General features: G+C 34.7%; 2 protein-coding genes across 2 annotated transcripts; both read left to right on the top strand.

Annotated features, from left to right (window-relative positions):
- Positions 1–1,753: 1,753 nt before the first annotated feature.
- On the top strand, positions 1,754–7,133 carry LOC147513316 (Transmembrane amino acid transporter family protein). The gene is made up of 6 exons (XM_086596355.1): positions 1,754–2,563; positions 3,947–4,044; positions 4,775–4,961; positions 5,268–5,398; positions 5,636–5,872; positions 6,593–7,133. Exons 1-6 carry the CDS (start codon positions 2,044–2,046, stop codon positions 6,980–6,982), a joined length of 1,563 nt encoding a protein of 520 aa, XP_086452481.1. The 5' UTR covers positions 1,754–2,043; the 3' UTR covers positions 6,983–7,133.
- A 6,861-nt stretch (positions 7,134–13,994) lies between these two features.
- On the top strand, positions 13,995–15,782 carry GT72B1 (UDP-Glycosyltransferase superfamily protein). The gene has a single exon (XM_086596353.1). It carries the CDS (start codon positions 14,237–14,239, stop codon positions 15,656–15,658), a length of 1,422 nt encoding a protein of 473 aa, XP_086452479.1. The 5' UTR covers positions 13,995–14,236; the 3' UTR covers positions 15,659–15,782.
- Positions 15,783–18,900: the final 3,118 nt, after the last annotated feature.

Here is an 18,900-nt window from a genome sequence, read left to right as displayed (position 1 = left end):
GTATAAACAATCATTGTTCATATCTATTTAGGGCATGAACAGTCACTGTTTATATCTCAACATAATGTGTGGTCAATCAGAAGTATGAACACTCATTGTTCACACCTATTAGAGTATGAACAATCACTGTTAATATTTTAGGATGCATTGACTATTCATAAGTTCATACTTCAACATAATGTATGATCAGTATTTCAGTAATAACACATATTAGAGTGTGACATCAACGTAGTGTATGAAGTATGTTTATTTATTTGGGTATGAACAATCATACTAAAACGATAGAAAGAGTAAAATTGGAAAATATTTATTTCAAATCCGGCTATTTGTCATTTCGGATTATTTTCACTCAAAATTGTCTTTGGAACCAATTTATTGTCCACAAAAAATCACATACACGAATTTCTCGAACTGATCTTAACTTTTGATGAAATACAGTAGTTAGTTTTGAGCTTACTAAATGGCACGAAAAGTTTCGAAAAATGCTTTGCAAAAATTAGGAAAGTTTCAAATTCATTATGGTTTATGCATGCAACTGCTTAAAGCATTCCCAATGTAAACCACTATTTTCTCTATTTTCCACCATTTTGGTGAAAAGAAATGTGAGGCTGCCCAATGCAAATATGAAAAATAATCTCGAATGGGATATTGGATTCTGTCTAAAGGTTTTTTGATTGAGACGGAATATAACATCATGTCTGGTATTTTATAACGACACGGAATGAAATATCCCGTCTAGTGAGTCTAATATCAACAGACACGAAACAACTCACTTTCAACAGATGGGATGTTTGATTCTGTCTAGATAGAAAAAAAAATATAGTGAGACGGGATATTGGATTCCGTCTGATGAGTTTTGTAATCCAGACGGAATCCAACATCCCGTCCGAAGTTCACAACTCAGCCACTATCTCGGTTGAAGGTTTTACTCTCGTTTTTATTTGGAAAAATAGTCACCACCATATTCACTTTTGCATTGGGCAAAGGTTTTGAACTATAAAGAGATAAATATTGTCACATTCCCACCATATCCACATGCATTGGAAATGCTTTTAAACTGGGGCTACAAATGGACTTGTCCACTTACAAAATTACTAGATCCAAGCCCCAACATACATCGAGTTGGGCATATCTTATTGGGCCGCTATAAGTATGGACGTATGGTTTTATGGGCTCATTTTTTCGAGAAGAACCAAGTCAACCAACTACCTTAAACTCTGAAACTATGAAAGTGGCTTCTCTGGTTGTGTAGAAGTACTGCCAAAAATTCCTGTTGGCATTATTAGCTGCAAAAGATAGATGAACACGAAATCAGGACACAGTAGCACCTCACAGAACACGGACATTTTTGTAATTCCACCCATAAAATGCCAAACAATCACTTCCTTCTTTCCTTCCGTAACGATAATCTACTCCCACGAATTATTTACTTACCCTAACCCCGACGAGTATGCTCACGCATCGGTGTTTTTTCAAATATTTAAATCTGTCGTTCTAACATCTCTTGATAGTATAATTTTTTGAATTCTAGTTATAATCTAAAAAATAATATAAAAATATTAGGAGGGATTGAATATAATTTGAGTGAGGTGAATGAAGTTTTATAAATTATTTTAAATAATATGAAACTAATTATAATTTCAATAAAGTGAGAGAATTTTTGATAAATTGTTTAAAAAAGAGAGAACTGATTAAAATAATTAAAAGAGGTGGTTCTAAAATCATAAAATAGAGAAATTAGAGATACACAGTTAGATTGAGAAATTTTCTTCCTAAAGATCCGGCTATCATATAGTGTAGAAATAACCAACTCTTGATTGTTGAGACCCACATGCACTTTGACTTGAATGTACCCGAACAAATTCACGTGGCTAGGTGACTTAAACAAAGATTTCTTACAGTGCACGACGTCCTCTTCATCACTCACCTCAAATTTAGTCAAAACTAGAATAATAAGTGGGCACCTACCAATGATGTGGCGAGCTAAAGAAATCGGAAGTATCATAGTGAAAAATATCCGAGAAGCATTCGATTTGCAAAGATATGCACCAGGGCGGCAAAGGCAACAAAAAATCATCCTCGTCCTCAACATCATCATTCATGTTTGCCTTATTTCAACGCATCCGACAAACAGATGAAAAAACCCAACAAGGTCAAGATTCGACCCATTCTGAAGTCCATGATCATCTCAACCCATCTCCTCGTTCTTCGTCTTCTCTAACCCCATCACCACCACCACCATCTTCCATGGCGGATCTTCCACAACCCGACCCGTTTCCTGAAAAGTCTCGTGAAGGTGATGCCGGTGCAATTTTCGTTTTAGAATCGAAAGGAACTTGGTGGCATGCTGGGTTTCATCTCACTACGGCAATAGTCGGACCCACGATATTAACGTTGCCATATGCGTTTCGAGGACTTGGTTGGATGGTTGGTTTGTTTTGTTTAACCACCATGGCTGTTGTGACTTTTTACTCTTATTATCTCATGTCCAAAGTTCTTGAACATTGTGAGAAACAAGGTCGTCGGCATATTAGATTTCGGGAACTTGCTGCTGATGTCTTAGGTAATCCGAAATCTTTTTTCTTTTCTTTACAGTTTTTAACATTGACTTTCATAATGTGAAAGTTAAAATGTAATGATAGCGTTACGATTAGCGTACGTTCCTTTTTCGGCTATCATTAATAATTTAATACACGCATGGGGTAGGGCAGCTAGTTTTCTGGTGGTGTTTTAGGCTTTTAGCTACAGTAGTAGGTTGCTACTCGTCTATCATACATTACACACGCAATGACGCAAGTAGTTATACTTATGTCTCTGAATAAATTAGCTAGTCACGTATCTGAATAAATGAGCTAAGAGTATGTTTAGGTGGGAAACCAATAAAACACCAAACCAAATACCAAACTAAAAAACACCGACCAATTTAAGAAGAAATATTAAATATTCGACATTAAATGATGCGGTTTTAGATAAACTGCGCTATTTCTCAAAACTGCGTCACTAAAGCCCAAACCCATGTGATTTTTCAGAAACTGTATCGCACATCAACTTTCTTCTTTATTTTATTTCCCAATCTCTCGCGCAGTTTTCGCAAAACCACATTATTGATGCCCACTATTTAGCCCAAGTCAATGCGGTTTTAGAAAAACCGTGTGGGTTTTCCAAAACAACCGAGAGATTTGATACAACACCAAAACTGGAACTAAATTTTGGCTGATTTGGTGTTTGGTTTGATGTTTTCATCAACATGTATCTCTCCTAAAAATGAAAAAAATGAAAAAACACCAAGAATAGTATCTCACTTAAAAATGCTCTAACTACTAAACCCAAGGATGTCTTCATAGGGATGAGGGTTCGCGACCGTTGGATGTGTGATCCAACGGTCTAGAAATACAACATCTTTTCATTTCTTTCTCATTTTTTATGTTTTTGATTTTTCAGACTATTGGATCACACATCCAACGGTCTGCGGACCCTCATCCCTATGAGAATATCCTCGGGGTAGCTGGAGCCAAATAAAACTTTGTCCGTAAAGTTTTGAATTGCAAACTAAGATATATTATGAAAGTCAACTAGCATGTAACAGTGTTTAAATTGGATGATAGGTATCCAATATGGAACTGGTCAGTGAACCTAATCGACAAGCAATTGATAATTGATTAAGAGACTCTGCCCCTATATATAATATGAATTACAACTTAGAATCAGCTTTGAAAATTTGTAATGTGCATAGTATTGAGGTATATACTGAATGCTTTACTGAAGTAGAATTTTGAAAAATGTATTGGGAATGTGAAATTTTAGAAAGAAATTGACCTTTAGGTATGGATGATCTAATTATCTATAGCAGCCAAAGGGGAATTATTAACTAACAATATAGATAGATTAAACTTTTGTCTGTTTTTTGGAACCTAAATTTCATCTATTTACTTTCTTCTTTCTATAGGATCTGGAGGAATGTTTTATTTTGTAATATTCATCCAGACGGCCATAAACACTGGAGTTGGGATTGGAGCAATACTTCTTGCAGGCGAATGCCTACAGGTACTATCACCATTCACCCAACACCCTTGTCCTTATCAGTAAGAAATAGCTGATCCTGTATTTTGAACCATGATGCTAAGATAACACAGGATATTGGTTTTCAACTGAACTTGCTGCTGAACTTATGCAATTAGTGGCCAGAGCCATGATCCTAATTTAACTCCCTATCTTCAATCATTTTAAATGAAATTAAGTATGAATAGCATGTGGGCAACATTTGACCTCTATTCTATACTAGCCTTTATCGAATGTGAACTCTTTTGTGAATTCGGATTAGGATAATTTTGAATACAGATACCACTGGTGTTGACTAACATATTGTAGTGTATCTGTATTTTTAAAAAAAAAAAAAAAAACAACAACAACAACAACATATGGTAATCTATATATTCATATACGCTGACTAGAACTATACAACTTTTAAATAGCACATTAGACTCTCAAATGGGGGATTAAATATAAGGGTCTGACATGTTGCAATACTTCATTGATACTAAGTGATGGCCCATGAAATACCCCAATACTTAGTCAGAGGGGCCTCTCCTAGTTATGTTTTTAAGTTTTGAACTATATTATAGCCTTCCAAATATATGCTGATTGTCACTTGTCAGTGTTACAAAGTGAAATTTCAGGAATTCAAATATTTAATTGGTATGCTAACTTCTATTTTGTCATCCATTGTTATCATGCTATTTGACAATTTTTTTGCTTCCTTTTGTTGGTGTACAAGATCATGTACACAAATCTTTCTCCTGATGGGCCCTTAAAATTGTATGAGTTCATAGCAATGGTGACAGCCGTTATGATTGTTCTATCTCAACTTCCATCTTTCCATTCTCTCAGACACATTAACCTGGGTTCACTTCTTCTAAGCTTGGGTTACACTTCTCTGGTCGTTGGTGCCTGCATTAATGCAGGTATGGAAGTCCTCTTTATCTGTTATCTTCCTAGTTGTATCGTCAGTGATGGCACTTGCTTGTCTCTGATAGCGCATTTAATCTTGGGGAAATATAGTCTTCATGTGAAGTAAAAAAAAGTTGTGCTCTGACTTGTTTTTAAGATGCATATAAAATTTATACCTCTATGCAATATATTTATATATAAAAATGAATTTTTTATCTTGAAAATATTCGTAGGCAAACGATAGCCTAAATATATACTATTGTGTGGTAATTGTAAATCTTATTATAAGATCAGTCTTGCTGTTGTTGATTGTTGTGTAGGGCTTTCTAAAAATGCACCTAAAAAAGAGTACTCCTTAGATCCTTCAAAAGCCACAAGAACATTTGATGCTTTCACTTCAATATCCATATTGGCTGCGATATTTGGGAATGGAATTCTTCCGGAGATACAGGTAACTTTTATTTCCTAAATCACCTTTAACATATCTAAAAACTGGGTATAGTAACCTTATCTTTAATAATTAAAACTGAGTCTCAACTCCTGAGATATTCTAATAAAGTGAGCTTTGAAGAATGAACAGTAGTGCTCACACTTTCAATAGAAGTTGCCAAGTGACACCCGTTTTCAGTAAATTTTTTTTAGGACTAATTATCATCAAAATTTCAGTTGTGAATTGTAATTCATACAGGCCACTCTGGCTCCACCAGCTACAGGAAAAATGGTAAAAGGACTTGTTATGTGCTACACCGTGATATTCTTTACCTTCTATTCGGCAGCTGTTTCGGGTTACTGGGCTTTTGGTAACAAATCAACCTCAAATATTCTGAAGAGCTTAATTCCAGATGAAGGACCTGCACTGGCACCTACATGGGTTTTGGGCCTTGCAGTCGCCTGTGTACTCTTTCAACTCTTTGCTATTGGACTGGTATGCCATCTAGTCACAACCCTTTCACTTGCTACACCTTAGGACAATGTGTCAGCTGGATGTTATCTAGATTCTAGACATATCCACATAGTATAAATCTTATGCACATGTAGAATGTCTCAGCTAGAGCTTCCTCTTGTTGGAACTTGGAAGTTATAAGTTTAGTCGTGGGTATTCATTGCTGTGCTAGTAAAATTTTACATTTTGTGGCATGTCACTTACAAACTAGAAATTACTTGCACTGGACACGAACTCTGTGTGTGTGTGTGTGTGTCACTGGCTTTAAAATAATGAAATCCAGAGTATTCCGATCTCTCTTTGCAAGCTATATCTTTACATAATTGTTGGTGCAGCAGACCGTGTTTGAAATTGCGCACTGTGCACATCTCAGTATAACGCAGTTATAAACACATCAATAGGTAAACCATGCTCTCTCTATCTCTTGCAAATCCCGTGCTACATATCATTAGACCTACAGTGCTTAAATTATATAGCTGTAGAGGCACTAACCCATGACCATATTATCATCTCATACAGACACACAGTGACCACACCACTATATTACCAAGGTTGAACGCTTTATCCTCCCCGAACCCGGTCACAAGAATATGTCAATGAAACTCATTCGGGTGGGGGGTGAATGATATTTCCATATTGACCAACTAATAACTTCTATCAGTCATTAAATTTGTTTGTTCTGAACTTGTGATAGTAATACAGGTTTATTCACAAGTTGCTTATGAGATTATGGAAAAGCAGTCGGCAGATGTGAGCCAAGGAATGTTTTCCAAGAGAAACTTAATCCCTAGGATACTGCTCCGAACCTTCTACGTGATGTTTTGTGGATTCTTCGCTGCAATGCTACCATTCTTTGGTGATATCAATGGTGTTGTTGGGGCTGTTGGTTTCATTCCTCTAGATTTCATTCTCCCCATGCTATTATACAACATGACCTACAAGCCTTCCAGATCAAGCCTCATCTATTGGATCAATATGTCTATCATGGTTGTCTTCACAGGTGCAGGAATTATGGGCACCTTCTCCTCTGTAAGAAAGTTGGTCCTTGACGCAAGCAAGTTCAAGCTCTTCAGTAGTGATATAGTTGATTGATAGATGATCTCTTGTTGTACTGTATACTACTCACCCGTAGTAATGGCAAAGAGCCAAAATATGTAACTTGTGTTCATAAAAGTACTTGATCTCACACTGAGCTACAAGCCTACAATACATATGGTCTTGGTATAGACCATTGGTTGCGGAATTTTGATGTCTTATTTTCTACAGTGGCATTTGCCTGTCTCACACTACCTTTACATTCATAACTAGATACAGGTGTACATATATAGGTGGTTGTGGTCGCTGGTGATAACGTGCGTTATCGCCAGCGACCTAAGGGAGTAAGGGGTGCCATTTCGAGCAGATGCATTACAAAATATGTCAGATTAGAAATGAGTCGATGAGTTCGGGACTTCGGGATGCCTTGTCAATGCCTCACAGGGTCACGACTTCATTTGAGATTTATGGGGACTGACTAAAGCGTGCTGCAGTCCAATTCCTATAGACCTATCCCCCCCCCCCCCGCCCACTGACTACTGAACGTCTGAACCCAGGTTTGTCGTAACATTGTAAACCTGTGAGCTGGACTAAAGTCGGTTAGTCAAATTACAATACAATCGCATGCATGTGTTTTTTCTTTTATTTTCTCAATATTTTGGTTGCCGAATTGGAATATCAAGTGTTGCGCAAGTGGTCTGTCGTGGTTATGGCTGTCAATGGGTTTCAATAACCCGATAACCAACCCGAACTAAACCGATAAAAAATAGTTTGGGTTTTGGTAATTTGGTTTATTCTCCACCAACTCGAAACCGAACCGAACCGAACCAATAAGATATTGGTTTAGTTTCGGGTTTATTTTCCACCGAACCGATATGAATTTGAATCGATAAGATGACATTTTAGTAATATTTATGATTAATTTTGTATTTTTATCAATTGTGTGACTAAAATTAATCGATTTAATTTAGAATTTAATTGATTTTATAGTTTTTGATTCGGGTCGATTCGGTTTCGGGTTGCAATATATATTTTCGGTTCGGTTTTGAATGAAATATAATATTATCAGTTCGGTTTGATTTCGGGTTTCTAATTTTTTTATCGGTTCGGGTTTGGATTTTCAGAACCCAATCCAAACCGATCTATTGACCCCCTAATTGTGGTTCATTCTTGATCGGGAGAAAGTGAACAACACTCAGTTTGGTGCATTGCTGACTAGGGGTGCAAATGGATATGTTTGGATTTGAATACAAGAAATTGGGCTAGAGAGTCTCATTTAAAAAAAAAACTCTAAAGTCCTATCCATAATTTTTTTGGGTTTTAATACCCCTACATTGTTTTTATTCGCCATAAGTGTTTTTTTATAGAAAATCTTTAGAATCTAAGCTTTTGACTCGAGACCAAGTGCCACATGTTATTTTTTAATATAAATTATTCTCTTTTTCACCATTCCAAAATAACTACTTGTAGATAAGATAACTACCAGAATAAAGATTGAATAAGATAACTACTTTTAGATAAGATAACTAATAGAACAAAAAGAGTAGATTTTGGGTTTGAATAGAATTTAGCAAAAAGTACCGTGTATTACTCCAAAAGTTAAATTTGACACTATCTATTTTCATCCAAATGTGGACGTTATAAACTTATACATTTCAAAATGCAGATGCACCATGTTATAAATTATATATTTTAAAATGCAGATGCACCACGTTATAAATTATACATTTTAAAATGCATACACACCATGCATTTTAAAATTCATGCATTTTAAAATGTAGATACAAAATGCATTTAATTATTTATTTTGTGGGTTTGATTAACTACTATTAAATGAAACGGGTTGGTTTAGAGTTTAATGTTTATAAATTTAAGATATAGGGATTAGGGTTTAGTGTCTTAAGGTTTATAGGCTTTAGGCTTAGGGTCTAGTTTATAGGGGTTAGGGTTTAGTGTCTTAAGGTTTAGGGTTTAGGCTTAGGGTCTAGTTTATAAAGATTTTGGGTTTAGTGTCTAGTGGTTTGGAGTTTAGACTTAACGACTAGTGTCAAATGCCTCCACAAAATATTGGAGGCATAATATTTTTTTTCTAGGGTGGGAATTTGGCCCTAATAAACCCTAACCTTTTTTCATTACCGAAAAGCTAGTGTCTGAGGGTGTACTTCAAGCCCTAAACATCCTGGGCCACTCATATAGGCAAAAAGTACTGGTGTATTGCATCAAAGAAGTATTGTCCAAAAGGGCTCTCATTCCTCAATCAAAGTTCATAACTTACTCATACACTCGATGCACCCTTCACATCCCTTTTTCATTATATGCATTTTTAAATGTGGCCAAAAAAACACCCTAAAAACATTTTGTAATCTCAAACCTTTCTCCAAATTTTTGTGTGAAATTCAATTTTTTTTTTGTATCCCACTATGTTCTTGGGTAGATAGTCGGTTATGTTTGTTTTCCAAGTGAGGATATTTTCGCCTTTCAGTTTATTCCTTCAACCGAGTAAAAGTTGGATAACAGGTGGTTAGTTCCATATTCTGGTCAAATTGGGGTATTAAATTCTAAACAAATTTAAGAGGAGTCTTAGGACTACTAAATATTTATAACTAACTCTTCTAAACTAATTTTCTAGGATTTGAATATGTCTATATTTGAATCCGAAAATTTATACTGCCTATCCAAATCTAAATCGTCGGATATAAAGAATATCCAAATCCGATTTGGTCAGATAATTTCCGATCTGAAAATTAATATTATTTAAATTTTATTTGATTTGTTTAATATTATTTTTTTTGTTATTATGATTTTATAAAATATTTTATACTACAAAGAATAATGAATAAATTAGCAATTTACAATAAATATTAATTTTTTGGATCGAAACATATATTATCAGATGCGGTTATGTTCATATCCGAATCCATATCCGAAACTATTTCGGACACAAAAAATTATCCGAATCCAAATCTAATAACCAAAATTTTTAAAAAATTTCGAATAATATCAAAATTTTCAGATACGAAATCCGAATCGGATTTAATTATTTGATATCCACTTTCACCCCTACTCCAACTGCCTACCCACCAAGGCTTGAATGTTGGCAATTGACTTCAGCCATGGTTTTGGCATTTTTGATGTTATTTGAATGAGAGAGAGCGAAATCAGCGAATCAGTAGCTTTTCATTGGTCCAAATTATTTTCAGACACATAAACAGTTTTTCGGACAGAATAAACAGTTTTCGTATGCACCGACTCCACCAATCACCAATTACTGTCTTGTGGACAGAAGATGACTGCCAGTCCACAAAATTATTCTGTATTTGAACATGTTTAAAAAATTAAGGGCAAACACGTGGAAAGTTATAAAGGACCAGTCACACACTTACACAGGCTATGTTTCCATCGAAGAACAAGTGAATAACGATGCTGTAAACAAGCATGTTGAAAACTAAGTTGTAAAACTTAATAAAACAGCAACAAGCCAACAAAAACAATTAACAGAGTATCTATCGTTGAAAAAAATGAAACCCACCAGTTATCAGACCTCAACTTATTTCCGTCATGCTTAAATCATCATTTCTTGCCTTCTGGCTGCTTAAATCGTCATTATTTGAAACAAACGAATTAAAAAATATGTGTAGACTTGACAAAATGACAATAATCAAAATTGGCAACACGTAGAAGATTCCACAGCCATCGGAGTCATTCAGATGTCACCACTTGTAATGTTTTTAGTCAAACAAGTAGCACTTTCGTGTTTGTAAGCAAACGCCGTGGGACCTTAGGAGCCCAGAAATTCATTGTAGCTGTAAACAAAACAAATACGTTCTGTTTAGAGGTTCATTTGGGGAAAGAGTTCTTAACAAAACATTTTTCTATATCAAAAAAAATTTCCTTTCTTTTGATCTGGCATTTAATAGAACATTCATATTTTGAACTTGTGATACACTGCAAAAGGCAATTCTTTTTTTTTAGAATATAGTTTGGGTTGAGGCAGACCCTGACACTGCAAAAGACAATTCTAGTGCATCACAGAATTGAGTTTAGAATTTTGCGAAAAAAAAATAAAAATAAAAAAATTATAAAGCTAGTATCGTTTCAAGATTCGAGTAGTTTAGACGATATGTTGCTGGTATATATGATTCATCATACAGTCATACGGTGCGTGCTATTTGAATATGCAAGGAGTTACTCTCCAAAATAGATTGGGGAAAAAAATAACTTTAGAGGACATTTTTTTTTTAATCACTCACAAAAACCAGGTAGATAAAATGTCAAATATACTCTTGACGTGAAATTAAAAATGGCTCCGGTAGGTGAAAAGTCAAGTATACCCCAACTATGAAATAATAAAAACTCCGACCCAACCGAAACGACCCGGTGTATTGAGATATGAGCAATGATTGTTCATACCTACCTCAACATGAGCTATGAACAATCATTGTTCATACATCAATATATCGTATACTTCAACATGAGCTATGAACAATCATTGCTCATACTTCAATCATATGAACACTCATTGTTCATATTTATTTGGGGTATAGTATGAACAATCACTGTTTATACCTTAATATAATGTATGATAAGTAAAAACACTTATTGGAATATGAACAATCACTGTTTATACATCAACATGAGCTTGAACAACTATTGTTTGGTTGTTCATATGAACAATCATTATTCATACCTATTTGGGGTATATATGAATAATCATTATTCATACATCAACATATTATGAACAATCATTGTTCATATTTATTTGGGGATATGAACAATTAATGTTTATACCTCAACATAATGTATGATCAGTAAAAACACCTATTGAAATATGAACAATCATTGTTTATACCTCAACATGAGCTATGAACAATCATTGTTCATACATCAATATATTGTATGAGTTACGTTCATTTATTTTGGTATGAACAATCATTGTTCAGACATCAGCATAAGGTATAAACACTCATTGTTTATAACAAAATGACAGAAAAGATAAAATCGAAAAATATTTATTTCAAATTCGGTCATTTGTCCTTAAGGATATGAACAATCAACAGATTTGTTCATACTTATTTGGAGTATAGTATGAACAATCACTGTTCATACCTCACACATAATGTATGATCAGTAAAAATATCTATTAGAGTATGAACAATCACTGTTTATACATTAACATAAGCTATGAACGGTTGTTCATATGAACAATGATTGTTCATACATATTTGGGATATATATGAATAATCATTATTCATACATCAACATGCTATGAACAATCATTGTTCATATCTATGCTACGAACAATCATTGTTCATATCTATTTGGGGTATAAACAATCAATGTTCATACCTCAATATAATGTATGATTAGTAAGAACACCTATTGAAGTATGAATAATTATTGTTTGTATCTCAACATGAACTATGAACAATTATTGTTCATATATCAATATATTGTATGAGGTACGTTCACTTATTTGGATATAAACAATCATTGTTTAGACATCAACATAAGGTATGAACACTCATTGTTCATAACAAAATTACGGAAATGAGTAAAATCGGAAAATATTTATTTTAAATCCGGACCATTTGTCCTTAAAAGTTATTTTCACTCAAAAATTGATTTTTAGAATTATTTTCATCCGAAATTTGTCCTTGAGAGCGATTAAAAAAAATGGTTGGTTTTGAAAATGATTTTCACTAGAAAATGGGAGTTGGGACCTTCTTGTTGAATATAATTTTTTAGGCCCTCTGCTTTGCTGTTTAAAATAAGGATATCATTACATACTTTTCATGTCATTATGAATAGAAATATCTATGTAGGTATGTAACAATGTGTGCTATGATTCTAGAGTCTAGAGACACATGGTTTGGTATGGCAGTACTCGATGTAATTTCCGAACCATTAAAGAAGAGACCGGTTCCTCTATAACCCCGTACCACACACACACATCTCGTATCTTGGCACATATACACATCTCGGAGCACACACACAGGTATCAAGGCACACACACACATCTCGAATTCGGATTAACGACGAAATAACACGGTTACAGGGATGATCTCTATACCCGGTTGTAGAGATCTCGACTCCATTAAAGAAACCTAATCTAGTGATCCATGCCGTTTTTTGGTTAAATCTTTTAAATTTAGTTACATCAAGACCCTATAGAACTGATATATTGTGATAACTTGTGTGTTATGCTACAAGAGAAGAGAGAACCATAAGTATTTACCCAAAAAGAGAGAGAGAGAACCATAAGTTTCATAGTTTTTTTTTTTAATCTTCACGACATTTAGTAATATGATCAAGCCAACTGCAAATTGATCAATTGATCATTTATATGAAACTTTTGTCTATTGGTCTTTAGAGCATTTTCAATGCAAGTCACTATGAGGGGAAATAGAGAGTTTTCACCTTTGAATACCAGAAAATCTTTGCCCAATGCAAGAGTGACAAAGTCGGTGACTTGTAACTAAGTCACAACGAGAATAACACTTGATACTGAGATTTTTATTGAGTTGTGAGCTTCAAACGGAATGTTTTATTCCGTCTCGTGTGTTTTTTTTTTATATTTTTTCAGTTTTTTTTTCCGGACGGTATGTTTAATATTCTGTCCCACGTGTTTTTTCAACTTTTTTTCGTTTTTTTTTCTTTTAGACGGGATGTTTCATTTTGTCGGGCAGTTTTTTCGATTTTTGCATTCAAACGAAATCAAATATTCCGTCCGAAATTTAAAATCACCTATGTATTGGGCAACATTTTCTTATTTTTCACTAGAAAAATAGCAAATAGGAAAAATAGCCTTACGTCGAGAAAAAAAGTTGCTTGCATTCGGAATACTCTTATGGCCAAGCAATGGCGGAGGAAATAGTAGTCAAACTTGTGAGTTATCCATATTTCTTATATTTGGAGTTTCATGAAGTACAGTAAATCAGTAATTAAGGATAATGAAAATCAAGAGAACCATCTTTGACTTTACCACCCTCCTTTGAAAGCAAGTGAACAGAATTACTACTAAATTTAGATATGTGATGGTTTATGATATCAGAATCACGTTAGACTGACATCACGATTCACACTAACATTCATACAATGCAGTACAGGTTCAACATCTACAAATCATGGACATGTATAATAATTCTTGATAAATAGAATTCAAATGGAAAGTCCATGGCCCTCCAGATATATTTCCGCAAACGTACAACAAAACAAACATTTATTACAAGAACGACACCCAACCTCTATAAAAGCTCTTGTATGCTTATCTCCTCTCCTCACTTTAACACTGTGTAGCAACTAGCAACAACCATGGGAGAAATTCAACAAAATCCACACATAATTGTTCTGCCTACTCCAGGTATGGGACATCTCATTCCGCTCATTGAGTTCGCTAAGCGGCTCGTCCTCCGCCACGATTTCTCGTTTACATTTACAATTCCTAGTGATGGTTCTCCTTCAGAAGCTCAAAAAACTGTCCTAGGCTCTCTTCCTGATTCCATAGATTACATTTTTCTTCCTCCTGTTAATTTTGACGACCTATCGGGTGACGTCAAGATTGAAACACGTATCTCCCTCACGGTTACTCGTTCTCTATCTTCTTTAAGGGAAGTGTTGAAGGAGATGGTTGATAATAAGCGTGTTGTCGCGCTGGTTGTTGATTTATTTGGTACAGATGCATTTGATGTTGCTAAGGAATTCAAGCTCCCATCATATATATTTTATCCTTCTACGGCAAACGCATTGTCGTTGTTTCTTGAATTGCCGAAACTCGATGAGATGTACTCGTGCGAGTACAGAGATCTGCTCGAACCTGTGAAACTGCCTGGATGCGTGCCACTCCATGGACGTGATTTTTTGGACCCTTTGCAAGATAGGAAGAACGAGGCCTATACATGGCTCCTACACCATTCCAACAGGTACAAATTAGCCGAGGGTATTTTGGTAAATAGCTTCGTAGATTTAGAACCGGATACTTTTGAGGCTTTGAAAGAGGAAAAACCGGATAGACCACCAATTTACCCTGTTGGACCACTCATACAAAGTGGCTCGACCAATAAAGGAGCTGATGGTTCGAACTGTTTGAAGTGGTTGGATGAGCAACCACATGGCTCTGTTCTGTTCATCTCATTTGGAAGCGGTGGGACTCTTTCTAAAGAGCAATTGAACGAATTGGCCATTGGATTAGAGATGAGTGAGCAGAGGTTTTTATGGGTTGTGAGAAGTCCAAGTGAAAAGGCAGCTAATGCCTCATATTTTAGTGCCCAAAGTGCTAAGGACCCTTTTGATTTCTTACCAAAAGGGTTCGTAGAAAGGACCAAGGGATTGGGCCTAGTAGTACCCTCATGGGCACCTCAAGTCCAAGTCCTTAGCCATGGCTCGACTGGTGGGTTCCTCTCCCATTGCGGATGGAATTCGACCCTAGAGAGCATTGTAAATGGTGTACCATTGATTGCATGGCCACTATTTGCCGAGCAAAAAATGAATGCAGTGATGCTCGATTATATGAAAGTTGCGCTAAGGCCTAAATTCGATGAAAATGGCATAGTTCGCCGAGATGAGATAGCCAAAGTTGTTAAGGGACTTATGGAAGGAGAAGCAGGAAAGAAACTTAGGAACAAAATGAAAGCCCTTAAGAGTGCTGCAGGTACCGTGTTGACGGAAGATGGGTCATCAATGAAGTCACTATGTGAGGTGACACTGAAGTGGAAAAACCAATGCTCAAGTGTATAAAACTATAGTTTTCCACTTCTCTTCCTTTCACGTTATTACAGTTTTCTACACTTGTATGATTGTGCTTTTGTTTTTGTTTTCCGGGTTAGTGAGTTGTTTAGACTTTAATAAATTGTCTTGTACATATTGCATTATTGTAGGGTTATTGTATACCTTTTCTCACTTGTGACGGCAAAGTTTGTCAACCACCACAAAGTTGCTTTGCTACATCATTGTAAAATTATTGCAATGCCTTTCTGAGATCTATTTGCTTGTTAAGAGCCAATTTGTTGACAGATTTGTCCACATAGCAGTTTTTCATTGGTCCAAACACTTTGTGGACTAGATAAATAGTTTTTTCGAACAGATAAATAGTTTTTTTGGGCAGCCTCTCCACCAATCAGGACCTACTGTCTTGTGGACATCAAATAGTGGTATGTCTACAAACTTATTATGTTGCCTGTTTGCTCAGTCGAATTGTAAATTTGGAATGCACTCTCAAATGAATTATATACAGAGTGTGTCTACTCACTCTCTCACTCTCTTATAACTCTCTTGATACTCTATTTACTACATGGCATCCAAATCTCATTTTTTCTTTCTAAAAATTAAAAAAAAACAAACATAGAAACAAAATAACTAAAATCATAAAATCAACAAACTTACTACTATTTCCACAAACAAAATAAATAAATAAAAATTATAATGCCAAAAACTAGTTGAATCAGGTTTATTAATTTTCTTTTCTACTACATCTTCATCTTCAGTTACACCATTTTCATAATCAGACTATTCATCTTTCTCCAAACATTTGTTCAAGTCAATAAATCGATAATATATATTTTTTTCTATTCAAAATTAATATAAACTAAAATGATAAAAATTTAAATTTTGTAACAAGAAAAAGAAAAAGATGAGATTGATAAGGGTGCCCATTGATAATGAAGAAGGTGAATTTTTTGGGCGTTGGTTTATTTATTTATTTTATTTTATTTTTTATTATGGAAATATAAATCAGTTTTTTTGTTATTTATTTGTTACTATATTAGATTTTAGCTATTTAATTGGATAAATTATTATTTATTTATTTATGTTTTTGTTTTTTTTTAATTTTTTTTAAAATATAATTTAGATGCTAGCTAAATTATGAAGTCCCTATAAAATTATTATGCACATTTGTAATGGAAATTTGTTTGATTGAACATAACCCGACAGCGGTATGCGCCAATGAGTTTCCAAAATTTATTCAGCGAAAAAAAAACAGAACGTTGAAATTATCCATATAAACCAACTTTCTAGTTTGTATCTATTTGACGACAGTTTGCATCATCCCAAAGATAAGGAAGAAGAGCTTCGGGCATATTAGATTCACTCACTTATTAGTGGCAGTGGGCACCACGCCCCCATTATAGGTGATCTTCATCCATACTAACCATACACAAGAAGGTTTTTGCATTGGCATGTTGATGAGGGAAACTATAAAGTTGAGTGGTCTCATGGAGTGCTTCCATGTTCCATTACATTGAAAGTCCAACAACCATGGACATAGATTGATGTAACAGCAGTACTCTCTGCGCTCAATTTCATCTAGAAGAAGAACATTTTATACCAATTTTGTTTGCTTTTCAACTCCAATTAAAGATACGGGAGTAGGTTCTGACACTCATAGAAGTTAATATGATTTGTCTCTTTACAAAAAATAAAATAAAATGATTTGTCTCAACTTGAGCTATTTTCCTATCCAACTCAACAAGAAAAAAAGATCTTTTAAGAAGCAAAAAGTTTACTATTATACTGCACTCAGTTCATTAAAAAGGAGAGACAGATATGTTTGTTTTTATAAATTGGTTGGAATAGTTATAAATAAAGTTTGGCAGTTGGCACATAGGTTCATACTTCATACCATCATTTTTGTTGGGCCAATACGAGAAAATTACGTTCTTGCGATAGTAAAGGACGATCTCTTGTGAATTCTGTTGTATGCCAGATCGGCAAATAATAAGTGCCTTGTCAAATCTATTTCTAAAGGTAACATTCGGCGCAGGAAAAAAAAAATAAAGAACAAAACAGTTTCAGTGGACAACTTACATACTTTCAATTTCAATGATAAATGTCAGCAACCACTCGAGAGCCGAGACTAAATGCTAGTATATAGTAGTATATTAGTATGAAGCAGGTAGGTTGCAGAGGAGTTGCCAGTCTCAAGCTAATCTAGTTTTAGTTGTGCGTGCTATCGAAAAAGAGTTTTAAGTTAGTTTTGCTGTATAGTGGAATGATTGGTCCCATGTGGAAGGCCCATTTACTAATTAATCTCATTAGTTTTGACCCAACTTAAATGGGCCTCGTTTACAAGGTGAACAATCAATTTACAAATTATTCTATTCTTATGGCTTCCAAATTCACCCCTATGAATTTTAATTACAAGACAAAAACACGGGTTGACCATTGACGTCAGCAATATAAATTTAAATGTTCACAAAACATATAAATATAATTTTACAAACTTCTTTAATTGCGAAAAATACCGTGTAAATTAAAATTTTCTTATGTAAATGTACATTGTCATATGTAAATATAAATATATATATGCTAAATACTGTGTAAATTTATATTTAAGTTTATACATATGTAAAAATAACAGTATAAATTTATATTGTCATACATATGATAACGACAGCACGATTTGTCCTAAAACCAAAATTATTAATGAAGATTGTTGATGTCAGCTCGGTTTTGTCTTTGAGTCGAAATTTAATTAAGTCTTGTATTTATTGTGAAACTATTGTTGGGCTTTGTCCTTGGGGCGTAATCCCTGTTCCAAATTTGCATCGGCCAATGTTATTGTTCAAAAGTCAAAACTCTAATAGTAGGTTAACAAGGAAAATGGAAAGGGTTTTGTATTAGGCACTCATAAAATTGCATTGGGCAGCCTTCAGCCCAATCCCAACAACTAAGTCCAATAGAAATAGCCCAATACCTCCCCCCTCCCCCCCACAAAGAATTTTGTTTTGTAACCGCTTGTAGCGGTATCATCTCTCTCGCGAGTTCGAGTTTTACATCCAAGAAATTTTGAATTTGGTTGTCCAATCTAACCACTTTAATACAAAAATTGAGTTCGAGTTTAGGTAGAAGATTGGGTTGATTAAACTTGATGATTTCAAACTCAAAACAAAGTGTTTTTTTGAATGACTCCAACCAAAATATTACAAACATAATGACTTCATATCAAACTCAATACAAACTTGATGAGTTCGAGTTTGGAT

This window comes from Coptis chinensis, chromosome 3, assembly GCF_015680905.1.
Source record: "Coptis chinensis isolate HL-2020 chromosome 3, ASM1568090v1, whole genome shotgun sequence".
NCBI classification, from domain to species: Eukaryota; Viridiplantae; Streptophyta; class Magnoliopsida; order Ranunculales; family Ranunculaceae; genus Coptis; species Coptis chinensis.
This window is presented reverse-complemented; position numbering and strand designations above follow the sequence as displayed.